This window comes from Merops nubicus, unplaced genomic scaffold, assembly GCF_000691845.1.
Source record: "Merops nubicus isolate BGI_N331 unplaced genomic scaffold, ASM69184v1 scaffold12029, whole genome shotgun sequence".
NCBI classification, from domain to species: Eukaryota; Metazoa; Chordata; class Aves; order Coraciiformes; family Meropidae; genus Merops; species Merops nubicus.
Genome location: NW_008633083.1, coordinates 352 through 26492, shown reverse-complemented (window position 1 = coordinate 26492; position 26141 = coordinate 352). Strand labels below are relative to the sequence as shown.

The 26141-nt window shown below is 37.2% G+C and overlaps 1 protein-coding gene across 1 annotated transcript in view; it reads right to left on the bottom strand.

Moving 5' to 3' along the window:
• Nucleotides 1-25151, bottom strand: part of LOC103780450 (serine/threonine-protein phosphatase 6 regulatory ankyrin repeat subunit A-like) — a 48094-nt gene extending 22943 nt beyond the window's left edge. The window contains exons 1-3 of the mRNA XM_008948127.1: nt 25035-25151; nt 23895-23978; nt 3619-3697 (exon numbers count right to left, since the gene is read on the bottom strand). Of these exons, the coding sequence (XP_008946375.1) occupies nt 3619-3697; nt 23895-23978; nt 25035-25151 (280 nt within the window). The remainder of the gene's footprint in view (nt 1-3618; nt 3698-23894; nt 23979-25034) is intronic.
• Between the last annotated feature and the right edge of the window lie 990 nt (nt 25152-26141).

Genomic DNA, 26141 nt, shown 5'->3' with positions numbered 1-26141 from the left:
GGACTTTTTGGAAAGAAAAGTTGAACATTCGGTTAATTAACACTTAAATATTTTACTTTTCTACTTCTCAACAGCTTGCCACCAAGTACTTACACAATTAAAGTCAGTGCAAATATGCAGAGTAGACAGATGTGTTTGTGCACCAGGATGCAGGATTGTACATACATCATTAAAATACAACTGTGATGGGTGTTACAACTCCACACAGAGTAATACAAAAAAGAAAATGCTTCCGAAATCATAACTCTTGAGTGACTAAAATATAAACTTTTGTTCCATCTTTCTGTATACCCTAACAAATTTAGAAATTTATAATTACTTATATAGCTACAATCTAATAGGGAGAGATGACTTGAATATTTAGACTACCAAAGACCACAGTTATATGAAAATTTGCTGGCAAGATGCTCACATCCTCAGGGGACACATTTATTAATAAGTGCAGTGAAGCACTGTCTCAGGTTAAAAACAAAAGGCAATCTAGATGTCCAGCCCCAAACTGGAGTCACTGAAGCAGGTTTCTTTGCTGTTCAGTCTGTATCCAAATCATCACCTTCAGGTCCTTGCTCAGGTGAAAGACTACAACAGGAGAGGTCACAGAACAGCCTTGAGGTTTGGTGGGAAAATCTCAAGAACTGAAAAATGAAGTATGCTTCTAAGACAGAACTTATTCCACAGAAGTCTGCAAATAGGCTGAATCAGTTGTATCTTCAGAATGTGCAACACAGGTTGCTTAGCAAACTAATATAAAGATATTGTAATAGCAACATATGATCCAAAATGCACACTTGAAATCAATGTGGATCCCCTTGAGGGGAATCCAAAAGAAGTTCCACTGAAATTAAAGACCCATGTCTACATAAAATACAGTGCACACTAACTAAAAATAGAGATTGAGAAAGAATCAGGTAAAAGCCACGGAATAGTGGAAAGATTAATACTGACTTTAAGGTCTAGTTTGAAGAAAGAAAAAAAAGTCAAAGCAAAAAGTCTTCATAGGATAGCTTGAAGAGCAGGAAAACTGTAAAGTGGCTCCTAATAACATTCCAGCAAAACTGCAGTGGGAGGACATTACAGGTTGGAAAGCCAAGCTCTCAAGGTGAGAAATGCTAGGATGAAAACAGTCTACACTACTTAATTCGATCCCTTGTGCAAATACGATAGGTCAACTAAAGCCACATATAAAATTTTCACATGCAAATTTACTGCACAGAGGAGACTTGTTCAGAAATGTTATTTATTCAACAAAGTATTTGCTTGTTCGAAAAGGTCTTACAACACAGGAAACATTCTTCAAACCTTGCTGTTGTAACAGATGTTCTTTATTTGCTCCCTAATGCTCATCTATTATGACAAAATGTAACATTATACCTCTGTCTCAAAGGAGAGATTTGATTTCCAGCTGAAACACAAGAGATGAATTTTCTGTATCTTTATGAAATGGAGAGCATAAATACACTTAACCTCTGTTCCCTATTTTCTAATTAGGAGCGTTAGAAGAAAAATCTTGGCTTGCATATTTTGAGACATCTAGAGCTGATTTCTCTGAAGTAGCTGGTGCAGCACTTCAGATACAGCTGTGAGTGCTCACAGTTCACAAAGCACAAAGATTTTGAGTCCAGCATTCAGAAATGAGGAAGACTAAACTGGTGACTGCTTTTAAAAGTGCCTGATTTAAGCTGGTTGCCTGAAACCACAGCTTTCAGACAGGTAATATATAGATTAACGCCTAAGTACAGTACAGCCCTTCAAACTGAACAGCCTTAACACACAGGCATCACCTTCTCATCCTGCAATTAATGCCCCCCTTCAATTGCATTGACAACTGGCTTGTGGGCCCCCCTTTCAGCTTTACCACCTTGAGTCATCCCCCAGTGCACACCCTCCCTGGGAAAATCATGAGGCTGTATTTCTACAGCAAGGCACAAACATGTAAACGAAGCCCACAGCACAGCATATGAGCACAGCAAGGTCAGAGCGATACTGCCTATATGTTCCACAGCTTTCAAAGCTTCTGATTTTGCAACTATTTAATGCATTTTTTTGAGCAAGTAAACTTTGATTTTCATTAAGTAAATTTTATCTGAGATTTGCCAATGTCTCCCAGTCTTCCTGAATGAAGCTGTAGACACAGGAGCACCCCACTACCTCTCCTCCACAAAACAGCTCAAATGTGGCCTATTGGTACAGCCCTAATTCATAGTTCTTCACTTCTGCCTTTGTTCTCCAATTTTTCTTTAACTCTTCCTCAGGCTATATGCCCAAATACTATGACTAACCTTTCTTCCTTTACTGCCATCCCTCAGTCAGGACCTTTATTTCATTTATACCTGAACTAGAATCTCACTTCTTCCATAAGACCTTTACCTGAGAGATATTTTCTTCAATCACAGTTCTGCTAACTGAACTCTGTTCACACAAAACAGTCAGAAGATTCCTCCCAGAAATAGTTAATTACAACTTCACAAAGTTTGCAACATGGTTAGTTGTTCTGTTTTAATCACTGTGAAAACCTCAACAAAAAGAAGTATTCTTGCTGAATCCAAGATCCCTTTTCAGAAGAAAGGGGTCATTCTATTTCAAGAGCCACCAGAACTTTTTTTGTCTTGCTAGGGAAAACCAGCACCTTCTCAGCAATTCTATCACTATAGAATTTTTCCATGAGAAACAAATATATAATGTACTCTATATCGTTATATCTCTAAAGAGAAAATCGTACCCTGCTAACTTGTAACAAATTAAATTGTGTCTGGCAATTTCAATTGAAAGTCTGTAACGGACTCCTACAATCCCAGAAGTGACAATTTCTTGAAGCAGAATTTGTTAGTAAAGGTTGATGGGGAGGGGAGTGGTGTGGAAATAGTCATCTTTGCACAGGTAAAGTGTGCCACTAAGCCAATTAAAAATTATTCTATGGACTGTTACAAGTTTTAATATTTCTATTAAAGCACCATATCTCAAATTCAGCCTCAAGCTACTTGATGGACAGATTTATCCAAGATCAAAGACAATCAGTGTAGTATCTCAGTCATGAAATTTTGCTTTCAGGTTTTTAGCTTAGTTTCTTGGTTTTCTACCTTGTTTCTTCTTCTCTTTAAAAGACAGAAGCATACTGTTCTACAGAACTTGCACTTTGCCTTAGCACAAATACATTAAAAAAAAGACAAGAGTTCTAAAATTTTCAAATTATCCTAATTATATACTGTGCATTTAAGCCAACAGCAAAGGATACTTAAAATAATATAACTAACGCTGGATGCCATCTTCTATTTTCAACTTTGTTTTTCTGAAGGCCATTTCAGAACCAAAGCAATGCTGCTAACATCTACCTATAACATATGCATCATCAATTCTTTAAAATATACTACCTACAGCTGATTAAGCTACAAATAAAAATAGCTATACCTGAGAAAGCTTTCTATAAAGAAGTATTTTAGAGCAGAACTACACAGCATTAAAACACTGCTAAGTCTGGAAACCAATGTTTTAGTACAAATATCTTTAATTTCTAGTACATTAAATACGTCAGTAAAGCTACATAGACTAAGATATACACAAATATTTCCTTGGATGTGCAAAGAGGTTTTTTTTTTCTCCATTAACAGGAATAGAACATACCAGATAAAATAAGTAGTTCAATAATTTCTGCATCTCCCAGATAGGCAGCAGCATGTAAAGGGGTCCTTTTCTCATTATCCTGTGGTAAGAGGGGGGAAAAAAGGTTTTATTTAAAATAAAAAAGTATGTTTTAGCATTCTGTACGAGTCATGAAAAAACACTGCATAAAAGTGCATCTTCCAAATATTGAACATTTTATATTTTAGAAAACTTAATTACTCTAAAGACGTTAGTCACATTTACTAAGACAAGCATGCTTTTCCCTAAGGAACTCTTAATACCTACATAGTCAACTAGGCCTTTTCCTGGCATACACAAACTGACAGATGCTCTTCATGTCTTCACATTAAGCTACCAGTTAGAAATCACCATGCACTCATCTCCAGAGGCAGGATCTTGAGGCTGTCCTGCAGTTAAATATGGTATGTCACCTTCCTATGCAGTAATTACTGAGCAACGTCGTCTGTGGGAAGCTTAAAGTTTGTTTCAGCAGTTTTTTAAATAGAAAAGAAGCTAGAGTGAGTAGGGGCAAAAATACCAAGATCCACTTTCAACTGTTTTGTTTGCTGGAAATAAGCAAAGAGAAGGTAAAGATGCAATTTATTTTGCAGAAAACACTCTGGAGGATGCAAGTAAGACTCAGCACTTTTGATTAGTTCAGGCTGATCTAAGGTCCTTTATGAAGGTACAAGTGAGAACTTACTTGGCCATACACAACACATACTGATAAAGATTCACTTTTGGAAGACTAGCAAAGTATTTCCAAATTCTTTCAGGATCAGTGCTGATTTCCCTTATAGCTTAATCAGAAAAATAAGACCACTTTCACATCAGTGAGAAATAAACAAGAACTAACCAGTTGACTTTGAGGGAAGACCACTGAGAAATCAGGAAAGGGAAGGATCCTCAGTCACTACCCTGGTTCTGGACCAAGCTCTGCTTATGTGGCTAAACCTTTTTAGTAGAGTTTCAAATACACCAGGGGTGAGGGATCAAGATTATAAGCAGCAAGAAATTTTAAGTCACAAGACACTTTTACCAATTCAACTGTTGTTTCATAATGATGGCAAAATTACTGTACATTTTCATTGACATTTTATTGCTAAAAATGTTCCTCTCCCTTGCAAAAATAACCTTATTCAGTGAATTTCTACTGAAGAGCTCACAGCATACAGTAAGAAAATTAAAGTTCATGGCAGGAGAGATCAGAGAGCAAGACTAGAGCTGAGACCCAAAAAGTCACTTCTAGAACATAAAAGACAACTTCAGAACTTAGAACATTCAACAACCCCTCCCCCCCCAACCTACTCCCTCTTTAGTCCTTGCTTGGAAGTCAAACTTTCACAGTCACCATCCCACCAATGTTTCCTAACAGAATTTTCTGAATTACAGATTCCAAACTGAATAGTGCAAAGCTGACACTGACGCACCCTGAAAAAGACATCAATACTAGAAACTTATCATAATACGACATAATGCCTCACAGTACCAATTACTTGCCAGTATGTCTCAATTGCAGATTACAGATTAATGACAAAAAAATACAGCCCCTGACACCAAGGACTTGCCACCTAGCAGAAAATAAAAAGAGACAGGAATCACAATGGAAAAGGTAATACACATTAAAGTTGCTTCCCAGCCCAAAGTCAGCAACGAAAATCGGTTTTCATTCCTCCAATCTGGAGGAGCAGCACTACTACAGCTAGCTAATATTTTGCAACTCCATTTAAGTCTTTTTGATAATGTTAAAGAGCATACACCCTAAAGATGAACAAACACATAAAAATAAGATGGGCCACTAGTATGCCCTTCTGCAGAGAGTATTAACTCAGGAATAAAAGCAAATACTACACTCCCCAGTTTGCCCTATAAAGGGCAAAACTTTATCAAACACAACAAATGTGATGAAAATGTTCAAGTTTGTTTGTTTCCCCCCCAGCCCCCCTATTTTTAACATCTCAGTGGCAGAAGTCATATCAATCTCATATAACCACTAAGAAATTTTCCATTAAAGTGGCAAAGAGAAGGAAGCTGTTCGTCTCAAAAAATGGTAATCACCAAACTCCAGACATTTTCCTGAAACATCCATGGTCCAAATTTCTGATAAATTTGAGACACACTTCTCCAAAAATGCAACTGCTACTAATGGAAACTGTTGAGCATCCTGAAACCACCAAGATACAAACACGAGAGCAGCTCAAACACAAGCAACATTTCCACTCCAGAGCTATGTGTCCAAGCCGTGTGTTTCCAGTCATGCAAATATTTCAGTTTTGCTGTTCTTGAGCTGACAGCTTGAAAATACTCAAAGCCCAACTCCCAGTTCTGCAGCAGGGAGTACAAACCAGAAGAGTATAGATGTGGGAGGCTGGTGGAGACTTCCCTGCTCTACAGCATCAGGGAAGCCCTGCTGGGATGTTCATTGCTTGTGATCTTCTGGGTCAGCTCCAGAGCCTATGGTACTTCAACAATCCCAAGCCCCAGGGTCTCTATTGACCACGAATTCTCTGCATGCTGAGGGAGTTTTGATGAAGCCCTGACTTTCTTCCCCCCTAGTTTCACAGCTGCCACTTTTTGATGCTTCCAAACAATTTTTTTTTTCAATTTTTCTCTGTGAGAAAGTTGATTTTTTTTCAGTATTTAAAACCAGTTTTTCAGAACTTCTATACAAAAGCACAAATGTTGCATTCAACAAGCTCTCAATAGTGTGAAGAAGTCTTTGCTTTCATTAAAAGAAAATTCTGATCTTGTTCCACCTTAAGTATCACGTGTTATTTGTGCATTTTAATAAATGAAGTTTGAGTAAACCAGAATTCTCTATTTTAAATGCTAATGAAGTACCGCTATACAGAACAACTACTTTTTATTAAAACCAGTAAGAATTTGATGAACAAGCATCAGCTGCAAACACAAACTGCTGCATATAAAGCATTACAGGAGATAACATTCATCAAGCTTCCAGTTTTAATGAGCAACTTTGGAAGCAGACATCTTGCAGCACCAATACATCATACTAATATAAATACTGACCCTCATGTTGTTCCTTTACTGTTATTTAAGTTTATGAAACTAAAAGAAACATTTCAAGAGAGAAGGGGTTTTGTACATAAAAGCTACTGTTACACAGAATGTAAGGAAGGTCTAATGCTGTTGGCACTTAATTCCAAGTATCTCAGTATTACTGCAGAATCTGACAGCACAGAAAAGCAAGTGTTGTGTCATCTTCATTTTCCATTTCAACAACCTGCCAGGCAAATGGGTCTACTACAACTTGAAATCAGCTGTAATATTAGTAAGGAAACACACTACACTAATTGTATTAGGCAGGTTTTACATAGTTGAAAGAATGTTGGTACTCCAAGAGAAGCAAAGGAATTCATACTCCCAGGTAGAAACACTCAAGTTTAATTCCAGGTATTGGTCAATGTTGTCAACAAATTGAAGCAATAAAAGGGCTTGGACCTTAAGGAATCATTTTCAGAATGATGGTTCTATGTCACAAAAATGCCAACATCATATAAATATGTGCCTTTGGATTGCATTACATGAAAAACACCTAATCTTTGCATTCACAGTGCTTCCAGTTCTCACGTTTCCCCAACATTTCATCTAAACAGGCATTTCTATAAGGATTATGATGTGAGAAATGGATAGAAGGCCTTAGGACCCCATTAAAACCAAATTTGGAAGTGACAGGGATATTGGTTTTACAAGCTTCTTCATAACACCCCTAACCGATAAGAAGGGTAATGCCACTTCATTTTACCTAAAACATAGGCTTTAATTATTTTGCTGGTTGTTTTATGGATCAAAACTTCTACAATGGACAAATCTCCAGCTAATTTAAACATGCAGCACTCAAATCTGCCTCTTTTCAAAGTTGTAAAGAATACTTTTGAGATCTAATGATTAATTCCTGATTGGGTTCTATCTCAGCAATTGATTTAGAATAATTACATACAACTACAGGGAGTTTTAATGAGCTAGATGCCTTAAAAGCAGATCTCTTATCCTGTGCATACCCAGTAAGACTGCTGTAACCTGACCAGGGTTTCCCCAAGAGTATACTAGAATACGATTTCAATTTGCCCTTCAAGTAGTTCAATATCTACTGGTCCAAAAATCTTTAAACTATTTTTTTTTAAAAAGCATGAACGCAACTTCCCCCTTCATAAAAACTCGTCTTTAACTCATCTGCTCTTCAAAGCAAAATTTTGCAATAGCTCTATAAAATACTCATTTTGTGATCCAACTTACAAAATATGATTTAATAGGTGTTTGCTGCAGTATCACTTGTCAGCTGTCTGCTTCAATACCATCTGTTCCTGGCAGAAATCAACCTTAAATACACAACCATAAATCTTTAAAGAGTTTTAATTCCAACATACCCTGTGATATCTTTAATAAACATCCCTTTTAAGTGAAACTACTTTTTAAATATAATGCTTACTGTATTTTTTAGTTAGGTCAGAGAGGTAGAGGTATTCAACCAACATGATCAGTAACTTCTGGGTTCACAGACAAGTGTATAAGTACAAGATCACAAAATATTTCCAATACCACAGAGGTCTCTCCCAGTGTGAACACTGAATTTTATTTGCAGGTTTTGCTACAGTATTTGGAATTAAAATTTTGTAAGGTAGACTAACTGTCTATTCTAAATTTATTTTTGTTCCTCCACACTAAAATAAACACCCCATATTTAAAAACTCGGCTTTTATGTTCCAGCTCTAAACTTCACAGAAGTTTTGTTTCTGTACATAATTTTATAATTGAGGCCACTAATTCTTTGGAAGTATGTCCAACTAGAAAGTGGCATCTTAAAAATACATAACTGGAACTTGAAAATTATTTGTATTATTGTCAACTGAATGTACTAGAAAAACATTAAGTATTAGTCTATCAAAGCATGTAAACTGGTGTCAAATTACTTTCGTATCCCTACCTTGAGTTAATTAATCTGCCATTTCTTTGGAATTGTTCTCCCAAAATTTCTTAACTCAATTTTCAGAACTTCACATGTTTTGAAATCCCATGATTAAACTTTTACTAAAAGGACTTTATCACTACACACTACATTTCAGGACATATTCTCTTCACGCCATGTATTGGGACAGAGCAAATCTAGTCTTCCAAGCACTCACAAAAACGTGAGGACGACCCTTTGCACCCTCTTGCTCATTATGACAGCAGAAAACAAGGACGCAAGAGACCTTGTCTTGTAGGAGAAAAAGAAGTGTCTTTAGCAATGAGGGGTCACTTCAGATATAATCTGTCAAACCCCAGTGTTGTTTCTAGTTAAGATCTTCAGTATTAATTTAAATGCACATGCTCTTTGACTTGATTCTAGATAACAATAATAAAACTGTTGCACTGTGGATTAAAGCACTAAATCATTTACTTGTGAGTGCCACTGCAGACTGTGGAGACCTTAAAAAAAGCCCTACATAGCAGTGATAGATATACAGTGGAAAATAAAAGGTAAGTCAGAAGAGAACTACTAAGCGCATGGGAAAAGGGCACAAGAATATCATTTTGAGGAAAGACCAAGAGTTTATACAAACACATAAGAGCCACTCTAAAGCATGCATGTTCCTTGAGAGCACAAGCTCACAGTTTTCTCAATTGCCAAAAGAAAAAATTAAATCCCATAACAATGTAACTTTTAGTGAATTTACACTGACAAAAAAAGCAACCACCAAGCACAGTACTTCTAAAATGCTAGAAGAAAATGCAACTAGTGATAATTGCAAGAGGGCACTAACTCTCCTCCTCCCAAATTTTATTTTCCAAATCAAGATCAAATGCTCAGCAACTGCGAATGGACAAACTGTAGAGCTGTTCAGGTTTTGTATATGGGTGTATTTCAGGAGGAAGATGGATGTTTAACCTCAGTCTGGATGAATGGGCAAAAGAGAGAAGCAGCTGAGTGGCACTGAGAACTGCAGAGGCAGACAATTTGCTCCATTCTGATTTCCTCACTAACACCTGTGACAAAACGGTAAGAAATCTGGCTATAAAAACCTGAGCTAAATCCACATTTCCACCATGAGAAATAAATGGACTAAATGGGACAAACATTGGTCAGGAAACTTCCTTCCCTGGGACAACAAGGTATTTGCCATGGTGAGAGTTTGACGGAGGCGGGAAAAGAAGTGTCATAGACAACTCCTACACTGGAGTTTAAGAGTCTAGAACAATGGTGATTAACCGTAATGAATTTCATAAAAGAACAGCTGTCCCTTCCTTTTCTGTCTATTGGAACATCTCAGGCAGTCGTGTTTCTCCTCTACCATTAAAGCTGAAGTGATTTGAAGTCTTACAAAAAACAGCAGCTCAAATACTGGAGTTTTACCATTACCTGGAGCAGAGCAGAATGACACTGTCTGTTGCATACCATTCCACACCACAGGGACACAAAGATAAATGGTTATCTCCATCAAGAGGGAATCAAGGAAGAATCCATGTTGCTTGGCTTTGTTGTCTGGACATACTTTACCAAAAGCATCCTTGTTTAACCTGATGCTTCCAGGCATTTTAAAAATGGAATTTCTTGAAGTTCAAGCTCAAAATTTATTCCTTATTAACAACTCTTTTTTAAAAACAAGTAAGATAGCTTTAACTTTCTGGTATTTTTGGTTTTAAGTAACACCTGGAAATACCATCAATAAAAATTGCACAAATAATACCAACGGTTCAAGTTACATGAGAAAACTTCAGATGCCAAAGTGCTCTTGTCTAAAACATGGTCTGGTCTTCAATACTGGCACTCAGTGGAAAAACTTGAAAGGAACAAAACTAGAGAAAATTTGCTGGTTTAGCTTTTATTGAATCCCAAACTTCAGTGTCCTTAGCAACTTAAGGAAGTGTAATTTTGCATGCAAGTTGGTACTGCACCACAAAAAAGACTGACAAAAAAGGAAACTGAAGTTCAGAACAATGCATGTTGTTAAATAACACTATTCTGGGTCAACTTTTTATAAAATTAGCCCTTCAAATGCTAGCTGTCTTACAACATAAACATTAGGCACAAAACACCATTCAGGTGTAACTGAAGTCCTGTCCACTTAAAACAGTCACCAAAAGAAAGGTACACAAAAATCAAAAGAAATGAGTCACATTTAGCACAAAGAACAGCTATTGAGCTTCAACTTCATCTATGATTATGATTGCTGGGTCCCACAGCTGTCTAGACTCTCAATCACTGAAAAAGAGTAAAAATCTCTCATTTAAAAATGTACACTCAAAAAAATTACAAGTTATACTGATGGGGTTAAGACTTTTAAACTGTAATGCTCATTTCACAAGCACGCCTTGTTTTCAAGAAGGCCTTTTAAAAGTACTAAATCTTAAAAAATATGGTATTTTAATAAGGCAACTGAGAAAATTTTGTTGAATACAGGGTGTTTCTTTTTTTTCACTTGGTTTCTGGAAGACTATTCTTTTTGTCTGCCAGTGACAAAAGAGAATGAAGTTAAATTTCCTACTTTTGTTAGAAGCTGTATTACTCCTGAAAGTCAAAAATTATCAAGAAGAACACATACAAGGACAAGAGGGCTTGAGTTATTCTGGTAGACATTACATCCATATTTCCTCACAACTAAAGAGGTATACAGCAAGAAGACTTTTTGACTTGTAGTCAAGTATTTGAAGAGACCTATTTTGAAGCAATGAAACATCTGTGTATTTTTCCACTTCCAAGCAATGCACCTCAAAAACAGCTCTCCAATTTTTTTTTTTTTTTAAAAAAGTACTAAGTCTGGGTGTTTTTTAAAATGAACTTTTACATTCAATGCAGGTTTTGTAATGTTGCTGTCACTGTTATTCTCCCTGGTCAGGTTTTCAAACTCACATACAAAACAGGCACAGCTTGTGAAAAAAGCTGAACCTACTCTGTAAAAATACCTACATAACTACTTTTGCACAAATTATAAAGGTTAGGGTTCCTTATGAGTGAACTCAAGCATCCATTTGAGTATTGGTTAAGGACCTTGAATAACTGAGCAGGTTTTGTGTGCCCTTTCAATGACTGTTCCAACATCAAGAATTTGGTCCCATTTATCACTAATAAAGGCTACTGAATTCTTGCCCAATACACGGAACAAATAAAGAGCTAGTCTCTACCCTTTGATATAAGCAACTTGATCTCATAGTACAGCTGGAACATTTTGAATGTGTTTTGCTTCCTCTCACTCAGGAATGAAACCAGCAACTTTTATGGCCAAGGATATTTGTTAATATACTAGAAAACCGCAAGGGTGGAGGAAGAGAGAGAGAGAGAGAGAGAGAGAGAGAGAGAGAGAGAGAGAGAGAGAGAAGAAAAAAAATCATTAAAATCAAGAAATACCCAACCACAAGCCTCTACAGCATTCACAACTATGCTATATTTAAAAAACCAAATACAATAATATCTCATTAAAAATACTTTCCCTTGGCTTTACCCTTTTCAAATGATTTGTAAATATTTACGTGATACATAACACACACAAAAAAAAAGCAGCTTTGAATTGGAATGCAATTGCTTGTAAGAAAAGTGATAAATAATGCTGAAACTTTTTGGAAAAAAAAAAAAACAAACAGTATGTGAAAACAATGGACTTTCCATAATGAGAGTACAGTGATGTGGAGCACATTACATAATGTCAGCAGAGCAGGCTGAACGAGGGACAGTGACTGCTCCGTCTTACTCTGTCATCTATCTGTAACATTGGAGGACACAAATAAGAAAATATGCCAAGAGAGAAAACAGAACAATACAGGCTCTGTTTATGCTCCAGTGAAAGATCACACCACACTAGGTAAGGTATGCGTATCTCCATCCCAGTTTAAATCCACCACATTACGTTCGGGCCAATGATGCCTTTGTTGAGCAAAGCTGGGGTTTCTGCCTTCTTCACTGCAAAGGCTCGTGCCAGGATGACAACCCTATATGTGTCTGATGTAAATGAGGTATTCATCTCGCTAACTGCATGGTGTCAGTGACAGAAGATGCCATTTCCAGGTTGTGTGTTTAATGTTAGCACCTCTTCCTGGAGCAAGCCAAAACATTTGGCTTGCATGTGTTGAGTTAAATAGCTTCAAGAAGTAAGGTCATCTAGCTGCAATAGGTGAAGTCCTGAACAGACCTGCACTGTTCTGAACATCTGACTCCAACTAGCATACAACACAATCTCCACTAACAAAGTGTTTGACAAGAAAAATCCTATTCTAAATAAAAATCAAAACCCCCTTCCATCCAACAGTAAGAGCTTGCAACAGAAAATGAGAGTCCCCACACGATCCAAATAGAAACCAAATAGAAAGCCTCTGCCACTGATGATCAAACTCCAAAAGTGCTGGTAACCTTAGTATCAAAGCATTTTATTTGCACTGATAAGCTTAGAAGATAACTGTCATAAGAAGAGTTAGCAGCAACTAAAGCAAGACATTTGCACTCCTTTGAGATGGCAGGTCACCATCATGTAATTTATGTTACCGTAACTGCATGCATGCATATGTATGTAAATAGTATTTCATGCAAATAAAAACTGGAATGGAATGAATCATCAGGAAGGATGATAATCAAGTAGGACTTTAATAAAGGCCAAAAAGAGAACAGAATTCCACTGGTTTTGGAGGCAGAAAGGTACAGGCTGATATCACAGGCCTGAGAAAAATTCCCTTCAAACTTCATATTTCAGACAGATGTTGCACCTGAACTTCTGGGGCATACTCTTCAGCAAGGACTCAGAGATCCCTCATTGCAACGAACTTCCAGTTCATCTGTCCTCAGACCTGACACCAATATGAGCCTTTTCAGCCCCTACAGCCACCTACTGACAGCCAACTGAGAGCACTACTTCTTGGGCATTTATGGAATAACCCTTCCCCCTACAACATTTAGCAAACAAATGAGAAACACTATCTTCCCACTTTTTGATATACATCCATCCTTTATCAGAGCAGATTTATGGAACTTAAAAGGTATATCTACCTTGCCTTGAGCCTGTGTACAAGGGCCAATTTGGGCAAAGGAAATGGTGTTTACTGACAGTGCATTACATATTCCATAGTAGGCAAGACAGCTTTAACCATTTGTGAAGTGGAGAAAATTGCTTTGTTCAAAGGTATGTTGTATATGCATAAAGAGTTTTCACCCTGGAAGTCATTGCAAGTAATCAGTAAATTCAAACCCTATCTTGCTATTCCCAGCAATGCATTCTTTTAAGGACTGGGTCAACGTTGGAATTTAACACACATGAAGCCTACTGAGCTTTTTCCTTCTCTCTGCTCTTTCAGTGGGGATGTTCTGTTCTCAAATACCAGTCCTTTGTGTGACAGCACAGCAACTGCACGGAGTAACCCCAGTAAGCTCTAACTATTCAAGACCTTGCCCCTAGCTTGTTTTGTAAAAGCAGCAGGAAATGGAGAACTTCAATTACGCTTTGAAGCTTACAATCTTAAGTAATAAACACAAAAAGTAATATGGCAAATCAGGTGTGATCTGCAAAATCATTATCACCAAGAATCACACTTGAGACTCAAACACAGAGTTCTTGAAACACATTTAAACTTGATCTAATTATTCATGATTCTCTATATCAATGCCAACTTTTCAATGGTAAAGAAGTAACAATGACCGAAACAAAACCTGTCTGTCAAATACCCAATTACTGTAAAACAAATTCAGCATACAGCAAATAGAGTAAAAACACTGACATGCAGACATGCATGCTTATTTGCCCAGTTTAGCAAACAGTATAACCATATTAGTGTAGTACTAGGTGAGCTTAGTAGACCTGATGAGAAGGAGGATATACTAGCCCAAGTAGTACACCACACTAGTATTAACTCATACTAAGCCTCTGAAGAACATTTCTCATTACCTGTACAAGGCAGCACAACGCCAGGTAAGCACATTCATCTTTTCAGAGAGTCCTACTCTCTGCATGGTAACTTTGAGAGCTACCATCCACAGAATTCACTGTACTGAGCAGCAATTTCCTGACATGAGTCAGATTATCCCATAACTCTGTTGAACATTTGTATCACTCTTGTTAAGAGTAATAACTCAATAACATGTGAAAATCTCATCTGCACAAGCTAAACAATGTTACAGACATGAAGCAAGAAATTATTCCTCTTTGGACTGGCAAGGTTCTCTCATTAAGAGTTTTAATTATGAAGAAAAATTGGTTTATTATACAGATTTGTATTGAAAACATTCTGAATCTGTTTCTGCTCCAGAAGAGAACTCAAAATCTTTTGGATGCACCTTATATTGATGCTGAAAAACATGATTCACTCTAAACCACTAAAAGGAAATAAGATACCGATTTTTTATTACAGATTACATGCTTGAAAAACATCCCACACTAATGAACAGGAAACCCACAACTTTAAAGTTAAATAACTCTAAATAACTGCTGTATTATGCATTTAAATCTTCTGTGAGTAGCTAGTGGATACTCTTCACAATATACAATTTGCAACAAGTTTCCACAACCCTCGGAAGAAGTCGGTCCCCAAAGTTCTTAATTTCTGGAATCAGTCAGGCTTCAGATCCATGGATCAAAACAGCCTCATATCAGATCCCTTAGAAGTGGAAGAAGCTTTCCTATAGGAAAAGCCTCCCTACCTTCCCTGCAGCAAAGTTCCTTCTCATCCATTCAGATATATACCATGAATATTCATATTTTTAAAGAACTGACTGAATTCTTTAACAAAATAACCCCTGGACATTCCCATATGGTAGTGCTAAACTATCTACTCCATTAAAAAAACCTCATTAAAACTTGAGCATATATAGTAGCAAGATGTTTTACAAGCTAACTTTGTATCTTGATAATAAAACACCACACACACTTGCCTGCACTATTTTACATAATGACCTTCTAAATCCAACTCCTAAACCTCCTTGCACGCCAGATACTTCAGCAACACATTAAAACTGATGTGTGGCTCTAAGTTTGGAGCAAGCAGAACCACCTGCTCCTGTCAGCACAGGACCACAAACGCTCTCTCAAATAACAGGATTCTTCACAGAATTTTCCTGTTATTCTTCAGGCGTAAAGAAATCCCACTGAAGTGAATGCTTGATAAGGCAGGAGAGTCTCATGACTCATCGTTTCACCAGACTGGTCACGCAGGAAATGGGGTTCCTGTTTGTGGTGGGAACGTTAAGAAAGTCTAGCACAGAGACCAAGCAGAAGCAGAAAGCAATACCGTACACTGACATGCACATTGGAGAGAAGTCCAAGCAAAAGTCTGAGGAGAAAGAAACGTCTTGCTCTTGTTCTATAGCTCGATTTTATTAAAAGTCCATGGGAAAACAGGATGGAGAAGATGAGCGCTACCATTAGTCTCTGAGATTATGTACTATTGTCTTCTATCCCACACATGAAAAACACATTTAGATATACCTCATGCAAAATGGAAACGTACCAAATTAAATAAAGCCATTAGCTATTTAAAACACCTATCTAATTACAACAGCTCTCTCAATTCTCATTAGAGACCTGTTCTGAGTAAGAGAAGGTATAATTATTTAGATGGGTAACAAAAATTCTTCAACAAACAGCAGTGGAAGTGTCTGAAGGCACATTCAGCTTGTTTTGTGATTTATGCCCATCCTGACTTCATCTGCTCTCCGTGAGGCCTCACTGTACCCTATTTCCCCAAAACAAGATTTCTCAGATGCTTTACTTCAGCACCTGAAGCTGGGGCCTGTGTTTTTCAGCAGTGTGTTGGTGGTTGGTTTTTGGTTTTGGTGTTGTGGGTTTTTTTGTTTGGTTTTGGGTATTTTTGAGGGGAGGGTTGGGGTTTTTTTTGGGGTTTTTTTTGGTTTTAAATGGAGGGATTCTCATTCTCCTACAGTTATTTCAAAGGACTATTCTCACTGTCAGTTCATTATATGCTGACTGTCATTACCATTAGATAACCTACCATATTAAAAATACATTCAAACTACATCTAATTAATATGTGTGTATATATATAGGTCCACACACATACATACGTGTCTTTTAATCTATACTTACTTGGAAAACTCACAACAAGTCACTGTGTTTAATAATCCAAAGAATGGAACTGAATGAAAATAACAACTACCAAACTTTAAGTAACAACTCATCCTATGTTCTCATCATACTGAAAAGTCTTTCAAAGTCACAAATACTTGTAATTTTATCCTCCCAACCTACTAGATTCTAAACTGGAAATAAAACTTCCCTAGTGGCAAACAAACACAAACTTCAAAGTTGAACATAATTTTAAATAGATAAATAGGAAGTAGTTTCAAAACAATTTTTTCCCCTAGATCAGATTGATAAACTCTGCACCTATAAAGCACACTAGCTGTAACTGGCACACTGCAAGAGATGAAAAACTAAAGTTTGTCCTTATTTTAAATCTCTCTGAGGAAAAAAGTGTTCTCAATAGGAGCAAACAAAAGATCAAAATATTTGCACATCAGTAGTATTATATATTTGTTAATACACCAAAACTCAACATTTTTCACTAAATGTTTGCTATGATTAGAGACTCAAGATATTACATTTTTGAGGGAAGGTCTTAAATTTAAGATTTTTTTTTTTTTAAATAGGTCTGAACTGTGCACTGCTGAAAGTTGGACTTGATGATACTAAAGGTCCTTTGCAACCATAGTGACTCTATGATTCTACGATTCCTCCAAAACAATATTACAGCTACACACTCACGTTGTCAGTCTAAATAGTTCAAGTTACAATAACTATAGTTGCTCTTTATTAAATGATTGACTGCCATTGCAAGATTAGTAAAAGACCTAATTAAAAAAAGTGGCAGATACTTTTAAAAACAAAAATATACACTGGATTGAAACTCTCTAGCAATGTCCACAGGGGAGCAAAAGCTCATACCTTGACCTATGAAGATAGGAACTAAAAAATAATCTCTGCTCTTCCAAACATTTTACTGTTTTCTGGGTGCCTTTTTAATTCCTCCCTCACAGTCAAACGTGCAAAGCAGAAGTTAGGAGTGCTGTCTGCACAGTCTGTCCTGCCAGGGAACACAATAAGATGCTGCTCCACAGCACCAAATACGTTAGGGCAAGTTTTTGTTGCCAACTCCAGCTGCCAACAACAAAAGTCCTCCATGTGAATAGCCCTGGTTGCCTGCAGAACCTGACAACACATTTACTGACGCTGTGTGCCTGGGCCGGACTAGTTAGAGTCTCTCATCTCTTCAGAAACACAGCTTGAAGACTAAAAAAACGACACACTCTTTAGCATTTGCTAGCTTTTAACTATTTATTCTCAGCAGTTTCCATACAAAAGGTACGCAGTAGCTTTGCTGATTGCCAGAAGCTTTAGGTAGTAACAAGGTTACAAATGAATTAGCCTGGGAAATGATTTCCCTGCAAGCATGCTCCGCGTGGACCAAATCCAAACCATTATGAAACATCACAACCTTTTTTTTCTGATCAGTAGTCACAGTATTCCTGAAGCGGAAAGGAGCACGATCTGGACCCTTTTGCCTTCCCATTGCTTTTATCTGGCTCATGCAAATCTCTGTGCAAAACTGTCAACGTTTTCTTCTGCTGTATTCAAAACTACTTCACTTTCTGTTAAAAACAGCTTCCTTCAAGTGCCCCAAAAGCACAACAACATGGTATTGCAGATGAACCACCACTATTTGAAAGCCATCATGCATCAGCCTCCTCTGAGCAACTTCTTTCAGTTGTCCTGACCAGCAAATTCTTATGCTAACATGACTCTCAGGTTACAAAAGGCACAGATAACACAAGGTGCAAGTCAAACACTTTATGCATAGCAATCAATGCAGAAAGAGGCTTTTAAAGTCATACGTCAAACTAAAGTAAATATATAATTGTGGTTGTATGCACACACGCTTTTTATCAAAAAACGGGAAAAAAATCCACATTAGCCACTGGTAAAATAATTGGCTACAGAAAGATAATGAAACATAAAGGTAAAAAATTCCTGACGATTATTTTTCCCTCATTATGGCCTTTTGTTTATTTATTTAAGCAAGTCCATGACATTACTTATGTAAGGTTCTTTACACTGATCAATATTTCTATTTAATTGCTAAATTTGTCAGTAATTACTGCTTTCTACATAACAACACAGATAAAAATTCTTTTAATATATGAAATAGGTACAGAATTTATTTTAATACAAACAGAACACTGAACTCTACTAATTTTTGTAAAATGTTCTGTATTTCAGTAATGTAATTCAGGCTTTCCTGTTCTACACTACACTTTAAAAGTCAGTAGAAAAACACTAACCCAGCTATCCCACAGTTCAACCCCCAAGGTTAAACATAAAGATGAAAGCCAGAAGACCATACATTATCTGTTTTTTCTATTTAACCTCTTTTAGGACTTTGCTGACCAATATCAGCATCACAAAGTTAATCTTTTTGTTTTGTTTTGTTTTGTTTTTTTAAACTGTGCTTTATTTTTCATTATTCACTCCTAAACTACTAGGATATTTGAGACCCTCAATCTAATTCTCCTGGTACCCAAATCCAATGCTGTACGAGAACTCCCAGACTCATCACTAGAATAATGAACTCAATTCCCTGCTCTTTCAGTACATGCAATGAACTATAGAGTAAGATAAATTTAAAAAAAAAAAAAACAAACAAACAAAAAAACAAACAAACAAAAAAAAAAAACACAAACCAACAAACAACAAACACGCAACAAGGAAATCAAATGAAATGCTATATTTCACCCTAGAACAACATCCAGCAACATTCTCCTTGTACACAAATAACACATAGAAGTTGTTCAAACCCACTTTTGCCAGGACTGGAATGAAGCCCACATCTTTACTGCAGCAGTCATCCACACAGCAACCCTAGTGCTCAAAATAAACTTAGATATATGTACTTAGCCCTCCTTGCCCTGTAGTGCTACGAGAACATAGCCCTTGTTGGTCACAAGAACAAAATTTGGGATTTATGGGTAATACTTCATTTCTGTCTAATACAGGCAGGCAGTAGGGAGGGCAGACAAGGTTTTTTGGTTCTATGGTTTTGTTTTCCTTTCTTCTCAAAACAGTAGCACAGATGAGCTTTTGTCTTATTTTTTGGCTACTTACTATAGAAAAAGCCCTTAAATTAAGAGCTGTGCTGGATGGCCAACAGTCCAGAATAGAAATCACAGAGATAACTCTGATTGCTACCGTCCTCAGTACAGTACACATAATTTCATTTTCCCATCTTGTATTTTGCATTGGAAAACCCCCACCAACTCACACCTAAAGAAGCTGTAAAGTAATAGTTTAAATCTGTTTTCATCTCACAAAGCACAATGAGCAGTAAGATGCAGGTACTAAATATTTAAGTCACTGGTCACATATGTCACTATCTCTAAATAGAAGCATCACACACTTTTAAACTTTTGTAGAGGTTTGTGTGACTTGGGGATTTCTCCAAAAAGAGCCCTTGTTTGGCTTTAGCATGAGAAGAGCAAGGGGCACACTGACATCAGTTCCAGAGAGGATCACATGTTTCTCCCCTCAGCTAAGATCAAATGCAATCGAGTCATAAAACCTGCGTATTGGGTTACCTGTAGTGTCACTTTTCATGGCAAGAAATTTATCCTAATAGGCCTAAGGGCAGGAAAAATTGAAATGATTGTTCAAAATCAGAACAATAGTCACATCTGCAACATTTAAATCATTCTTGACAGTGTGCCGCTATTCCCACCAGAGAATTATATTCTTAACAAATAGCTGAGATTAAATATTCCATTTTCCTGATCTTTTAAACTGAAGGTACATCATAAAAATTTTGGTTACAAACAGAAATTGCACAGTTTGAAACAGCAATAGGCCTCCAAGTCTTAAAAACCAAACAAACCTTGATTTACAAAATGCAATGCTGCAATCATTTACTTAAATAAAACCGTTGAAAAGTACATCAAATTCAAACTAGCCATACTAATCTAATCAGCAAGAGCAGGAAATGTTGATGATCCTCATTAACTAGTAAGAAAAATACTAAATGTATTTGTCAGTTATCCCAGAAGATAATACAGATTTCCTTACTGCCAAGTCTCAAAAGCTCAGGATGGTACCAAGGAGTAATAATGGGTTTAATATATACATACATAATCACACACAAAGCATAGCAAGAGCCATGTCTATTACAAACTGTATCAGGTTTGACATACACGTGTGTGGTATGATTCATGAAACAAGCAGCTACAGTTTCTCAAGCTTTCTTAGGGAAGGGGAGGGAGAAGGAACACCTTCCCCTCCATTTTTGCTGTTAATTGGAACCTCAAGAGAGTTTACCTTCCAAACAATACATTTGATCAGTTCCAGCTCACAAAGGTGGTAAGCATTTCTGAGCCATAGTTTAAGCAGCTAGGGACGCACTCAATTTGCTCTTTCTTCACCAAAGATTACAACTGGAGAGTGGAATACAATACATACTTTCTAAATCTAGACTGGGCCTGTGACTCAAGAAGGCTGGTGTGGCACCAAAAGAGAACACCCTCCTTCCTGACAAAGCCCATTTGCGAGCAGTACGTCGTCTTACAGCCGCACACAGAAACTCACGCTATGAAAGGCCACCCATCTCAGACACTTCTTAAATACAACACTACAGTAGGAGACATCATCTGGTTTAGGAATAATGCTCTAATACAGCCCAAACTGGGTGAAATCTTTGGATATTACTGCAATACGAAGCAGTTACCCCAGCCTAGCTTCGGGAAGCCAAATACACAGACTCAACTCACAGCTCTAAAAGCCCACTGTGATTATTGTTAAAGACAACACAACTCTAAAGTAAAAAAGTAAACAAAGCTGGATGATAACAGAAGGAAAAACAAGACCTACATTTCATCAAGACACTAACAGCTTTCCCAGATGAATATCATTGCCACAACACAGACCTACAACAGCTCTGTCTTCAGTTCACTTCTGGGCAAAATTAATTTGCAGAACTCTGCTAGGTCTCCAGTTACGGAGTCCAGCCCATGCTCAGGGGAAGGGAGGAAGGAAGGAATCTCAGCTATTAGAGCACAAACTGCAAAATAATTAGTTGCTCTTGAAAGGGGGAAATGACTCTGCAGAGGCATTGGAGGGAATGACACTGGAATTCAAACGACTGTACTGAAGCACTTGGATAGCAAAGTGGAAAAAAAACCAACATACACAATGGTCTAATGCAATCCACAACGGTCAAAACCGTTTATCACAATCCTTCTCTTTGTTAGGAAATATACGTAACCATTTCACTTTATTCACTTCTTCCCTCTTCCTGTCCACACCAATTTATAACACAGAACTAAGGGGACAACTCTGAATCCAGGCTATGTAGGGACATATTATCTCCACTGAAGTACATACAGCAAAGCAAAAAACCTAAGGAAGATAAGAAAACACAGGCACAAAGATAATCCACTATACAGTTTACTTAATTTCTACCAAACAACAGGAGAATTTATATGCTTGTTTAGTCCCAACAAATAGTGTTTTAAGGGATACATGTGAATGCAATATTAAATACTGTAGTAGGACAAGGAGTGCCATGGTAGGAAGGAGTGGTTATGTGTGATAATCATCTGCCAATGACAAAGAAGGTGGCTGTGAGAAAATAGCATATTCTTTCTGGATGGATACTAAAATGCACCTTGGGTGTTACTAATCCTAAGACACATACAGGTTCTGTTGAAGGGAGTTGTATCCACAGAAAGGACTTAAAAAAAAAAAAAAAAAATGTAAAAACCTCCAAATTTTGAAGATTCTGCCTATAGTACTTTTCTTCACTATAGCTACCTGGCAGCCTGAAGTAATCTTCTTCAAAAGCATCAACCAATCACTTGCTTTCCTATTTAAGCACATCTGCTGACTTCACATTTATGGGCAACTGTTGGACAAAACTTGAGATAGAACAAAAAACAAAGACAAACACCTAGCACATACATACTGAAATCTAGTAGAGGCTTTTGTAGCAGATAAAAAAAATCAGCAAGACACTAACCTAGCTTTGTTCACAGGCACTATAGCTATGAATGCTAAACCTGACTTACACATGGAAGAATACAAATGAAACAATACAGACTAATCAGCTTTTAAAGACAAAAAATGGCAACGTGACCAAAGAGTATACATGAAGTGTTTGGAAGGATACACAGCTAATGCTCTCATAACTAAACAGAAGACTAAGTCTTTTGATATTACATAATCCGTCATACAATCTCGCTAGAGAACATGCCAAACTACTGAAAAAGGAGAGGAATAAAGTTCAACCTTATCAAACAGAACTTTAGATTTGACAGCAAGTTTACTTACAGAGGGTCCTACTCAGGCTCTTCAAGACAAGGGATTCTTGTCCCTTATACTATTCAAGTATAAGGGAAGGACTCCCTTATACTTCAGCTGGCATTCATCTGATACAAATTCTGAAGAATGCTTTTAAATGTCAAAATACACATATCAAATTAAGCATATGGGGTTTTTTACACCTCTCAAGAAGAAAGTGTGAACAACTGTGGTGGTCTTACACTGGCCACTATGTAGCATCTAGATGTTAGCCTTTGCATTTTAGCATCCTCTTGTTCTGATCCATTTGGAGGAGAAACAGCTACATACATTCTTGTGCTGTTGATCCCTAAATAGTTTGTCAGTCTGACTTTATAATCAAAGCAATTCCTAACCAGTATAAAGAGTTTATACGATATTATTTTGCATAGTGTCAAACATGCATATTAGAATTCTGATAGAAAGTAAATACAGTAACTGCATGCTTCATTTTAGCACAATTTTTAGGTCTGCAGTGTCTTGGCTTGCAGAGCTTCAAATATAAATACACAGAAATGCAATTTCTCATTTTTACATACTAATAATCATTAGGCTTCCCTTTTTAAAAACAAATACTAAACTTACCTACTGAAGCCCCAGAATATTTTCTTGTAATTGTCTGATGTATACTACATGCTGTATTTAATTTTAGAAAAATCAAAGTCTACATAGCATCACACTTCACTAGTCTAACTCTCTAAAAAGTCTGATCCAACTGCATAAACAAACTTTTCAGTTACCCCAGCACTAACACTTGAAAGGAATTTAGAATTAGGTCTTTACTAGCAACACAAATTTACACTCTCCCAAGTATTCAGTGACTGTATAGGCTTTATTTTGTCTATCACATAAAAGCAGCAGAATGTACAGCTCATGAAGTGCAAAGTTTTGAAGTGATTAGTACAGCAGAACATTGTATCAAAACTAATAAAATTAAAATGTATTCAAAGCTAACGATGTTTGGTTTTACCTGAAAATTAACATCTTCTTTCTTAAATATCAGTGCTCGAACTTCATCAGGATCTCCATTAAATATAGCTTGAACCAATGGTGGCTGAAATGAAGAAAAAACAAAACCATCTCAAGATATAACCCCTTTTTGTTTCTATTGCTACATGTTTTGACACAACACAAACATAAGCTGATGACAAAAAAACATCCCAGGCAGTAAAATGAAGAAACCAGCAAGTCTTTATAATTGAAGAAATTCCAAGTTTATAAAAATCCCAAACACATGAATATAATCTATGTCAATGAAATATAAAGAAGACTAGCTCTTAACAGCTGAAAAGTAAACTCATAAAATTAGGGCTGTTGTTACGTGCTGCAAATTCTGTACCACATGAGCAAGCAAATCCCATTTACATGAACAAGTGACTAAAGTTACTGGAAGTTTTTCACCTGTTTAGATAGAGTGGGAACGCAAAGCGCATCAGATAAGTACGGCAACAAATTCACATTCACACACATCTATTACTAAATATAGCAGGATTTCTTAGTAAGAAAAGCTGCTGAGGTATGCTAGCAAAATTTGAGTCACTTGATAAAAAAGAAAAATTTAAAGCAATAAAAGCACATTCTCCAGTGTCAATCAATCATTCCCAAAAAGCGGTAACTTGAATCTAACAGTTACATCAAGATTATGACTTAGGCTATTTTTATTTTAGTTCAGAATTGCTCTTGCTTGATTCATACTATATACACTCTATCAGTTTTCAAAATAAGCACAGTATATTATTGCAATAGAACGATTACATTAGTTTCTAAAGCAGTACTGCAGAAATGTACCATTGAGGAATGAGGAGTGGAGCAGGGAAAAAAACATTTACTTCAAATAGAGTTTATCGAGCCCTATTAAAAATCCTCTGCTATTATTAGTTGAGACGAGTTATTTCTGCACCATAAGTAAAGTTACATGACAAAGAATGAGCCTTTGCAAATATTAACTCTACAACTAGATTTCTGCTTTTTCCCTTATTAGTATAGGCAGTTTTTGCCACCTTGTCTTCTTTCAACATCATGCATATTCAAGTTAATCTTAGGAAAATTATTATTGGTATTTGCAACAGTATTACAAGCAGGAAATATGCCAACAAACAACATGCCTTACCAGCACGTTTCCAGAGTGCGATGGATGTAAAGGTACATTTTCCTGAGGTAATTTAGAAATAAATGTGGGAGAATCATCTTCCACCTCCTCCAAAACAACAATACAGACTCGACTCATTCGATCAGTTTGAGGAAGCGAAAGCAAACAAAAAAAATAACAGCAATAGTATTTTTGGAACTGGACCACAGGTATGGCAACGGGGACCATAGAGGAAATACTTTCACCTCTTTCACATGCCCTCACTAACTTGTGAGTGCTACTGCTGGTGTATTAGTATTCAAAAGAGGACATTCCAATCCCCCCTTACACTTCATTTTTCAGATTTAAACACCCCGAGACGTTCAAGACAATGCTGAAAATAAGCTGTTATTTTAAAAATAAAATTCCCTTAGGCATCAAAAGTGCAATAACAAAACTGCGGAACGGCTGATAAAAATATCCCAAGGTCCAATTCCATTCGAACAGCGCTCACTGTCGCATACAGCTGTCCTTTCACAGGCAAATTTGTCTTTGTTAATGTCACAACTTCCACAGCGTCCTTCTACCCCCACAGTGAAATCATTGTTGCAGAAGACACGACACTGTCCTAATGGAGGACAGAACAAGGAACAATTGCCCCGAGAGAGACGGCCGCAGCTACACCCGCTCCTGCAAGGTCAGTTTTAAAACAGCCGTCGCAGGGTTTCTGGTGACTGGAAATAAACGCGCCTTCCGATCATCCTGTCATTCCACAGCTTCCTTTCTCAATGTCAAAAACAACCCGGCCAGAAAAACGCATCCGATTTCCAGCAGTTATCCAGGCAGAATATTCAGGACCTGCTTGGAGGAAAATAAGTCTTTCCCATGCAAGAAAAATATCTGCAACGTACAGCACGGCTGCAGTACATTTACATGCGATGAGTCAGACCACGGGCACAATGCACTCCTTGAATATTGCTGGTTGAATCCAGCCTCCCCCAACGACAGCCAGGCAGACAGCGCTACTCCGCCAGAGACACAGGCGATGCAGTGTGGGCTTCTCCTCCACCGGGCAGGAGCTGCCGCCTCTCCACCAGGGAACGAACGCGCTGGGCAGAAATACTGCTGAGGAAGAATGCTTCAGCAAAA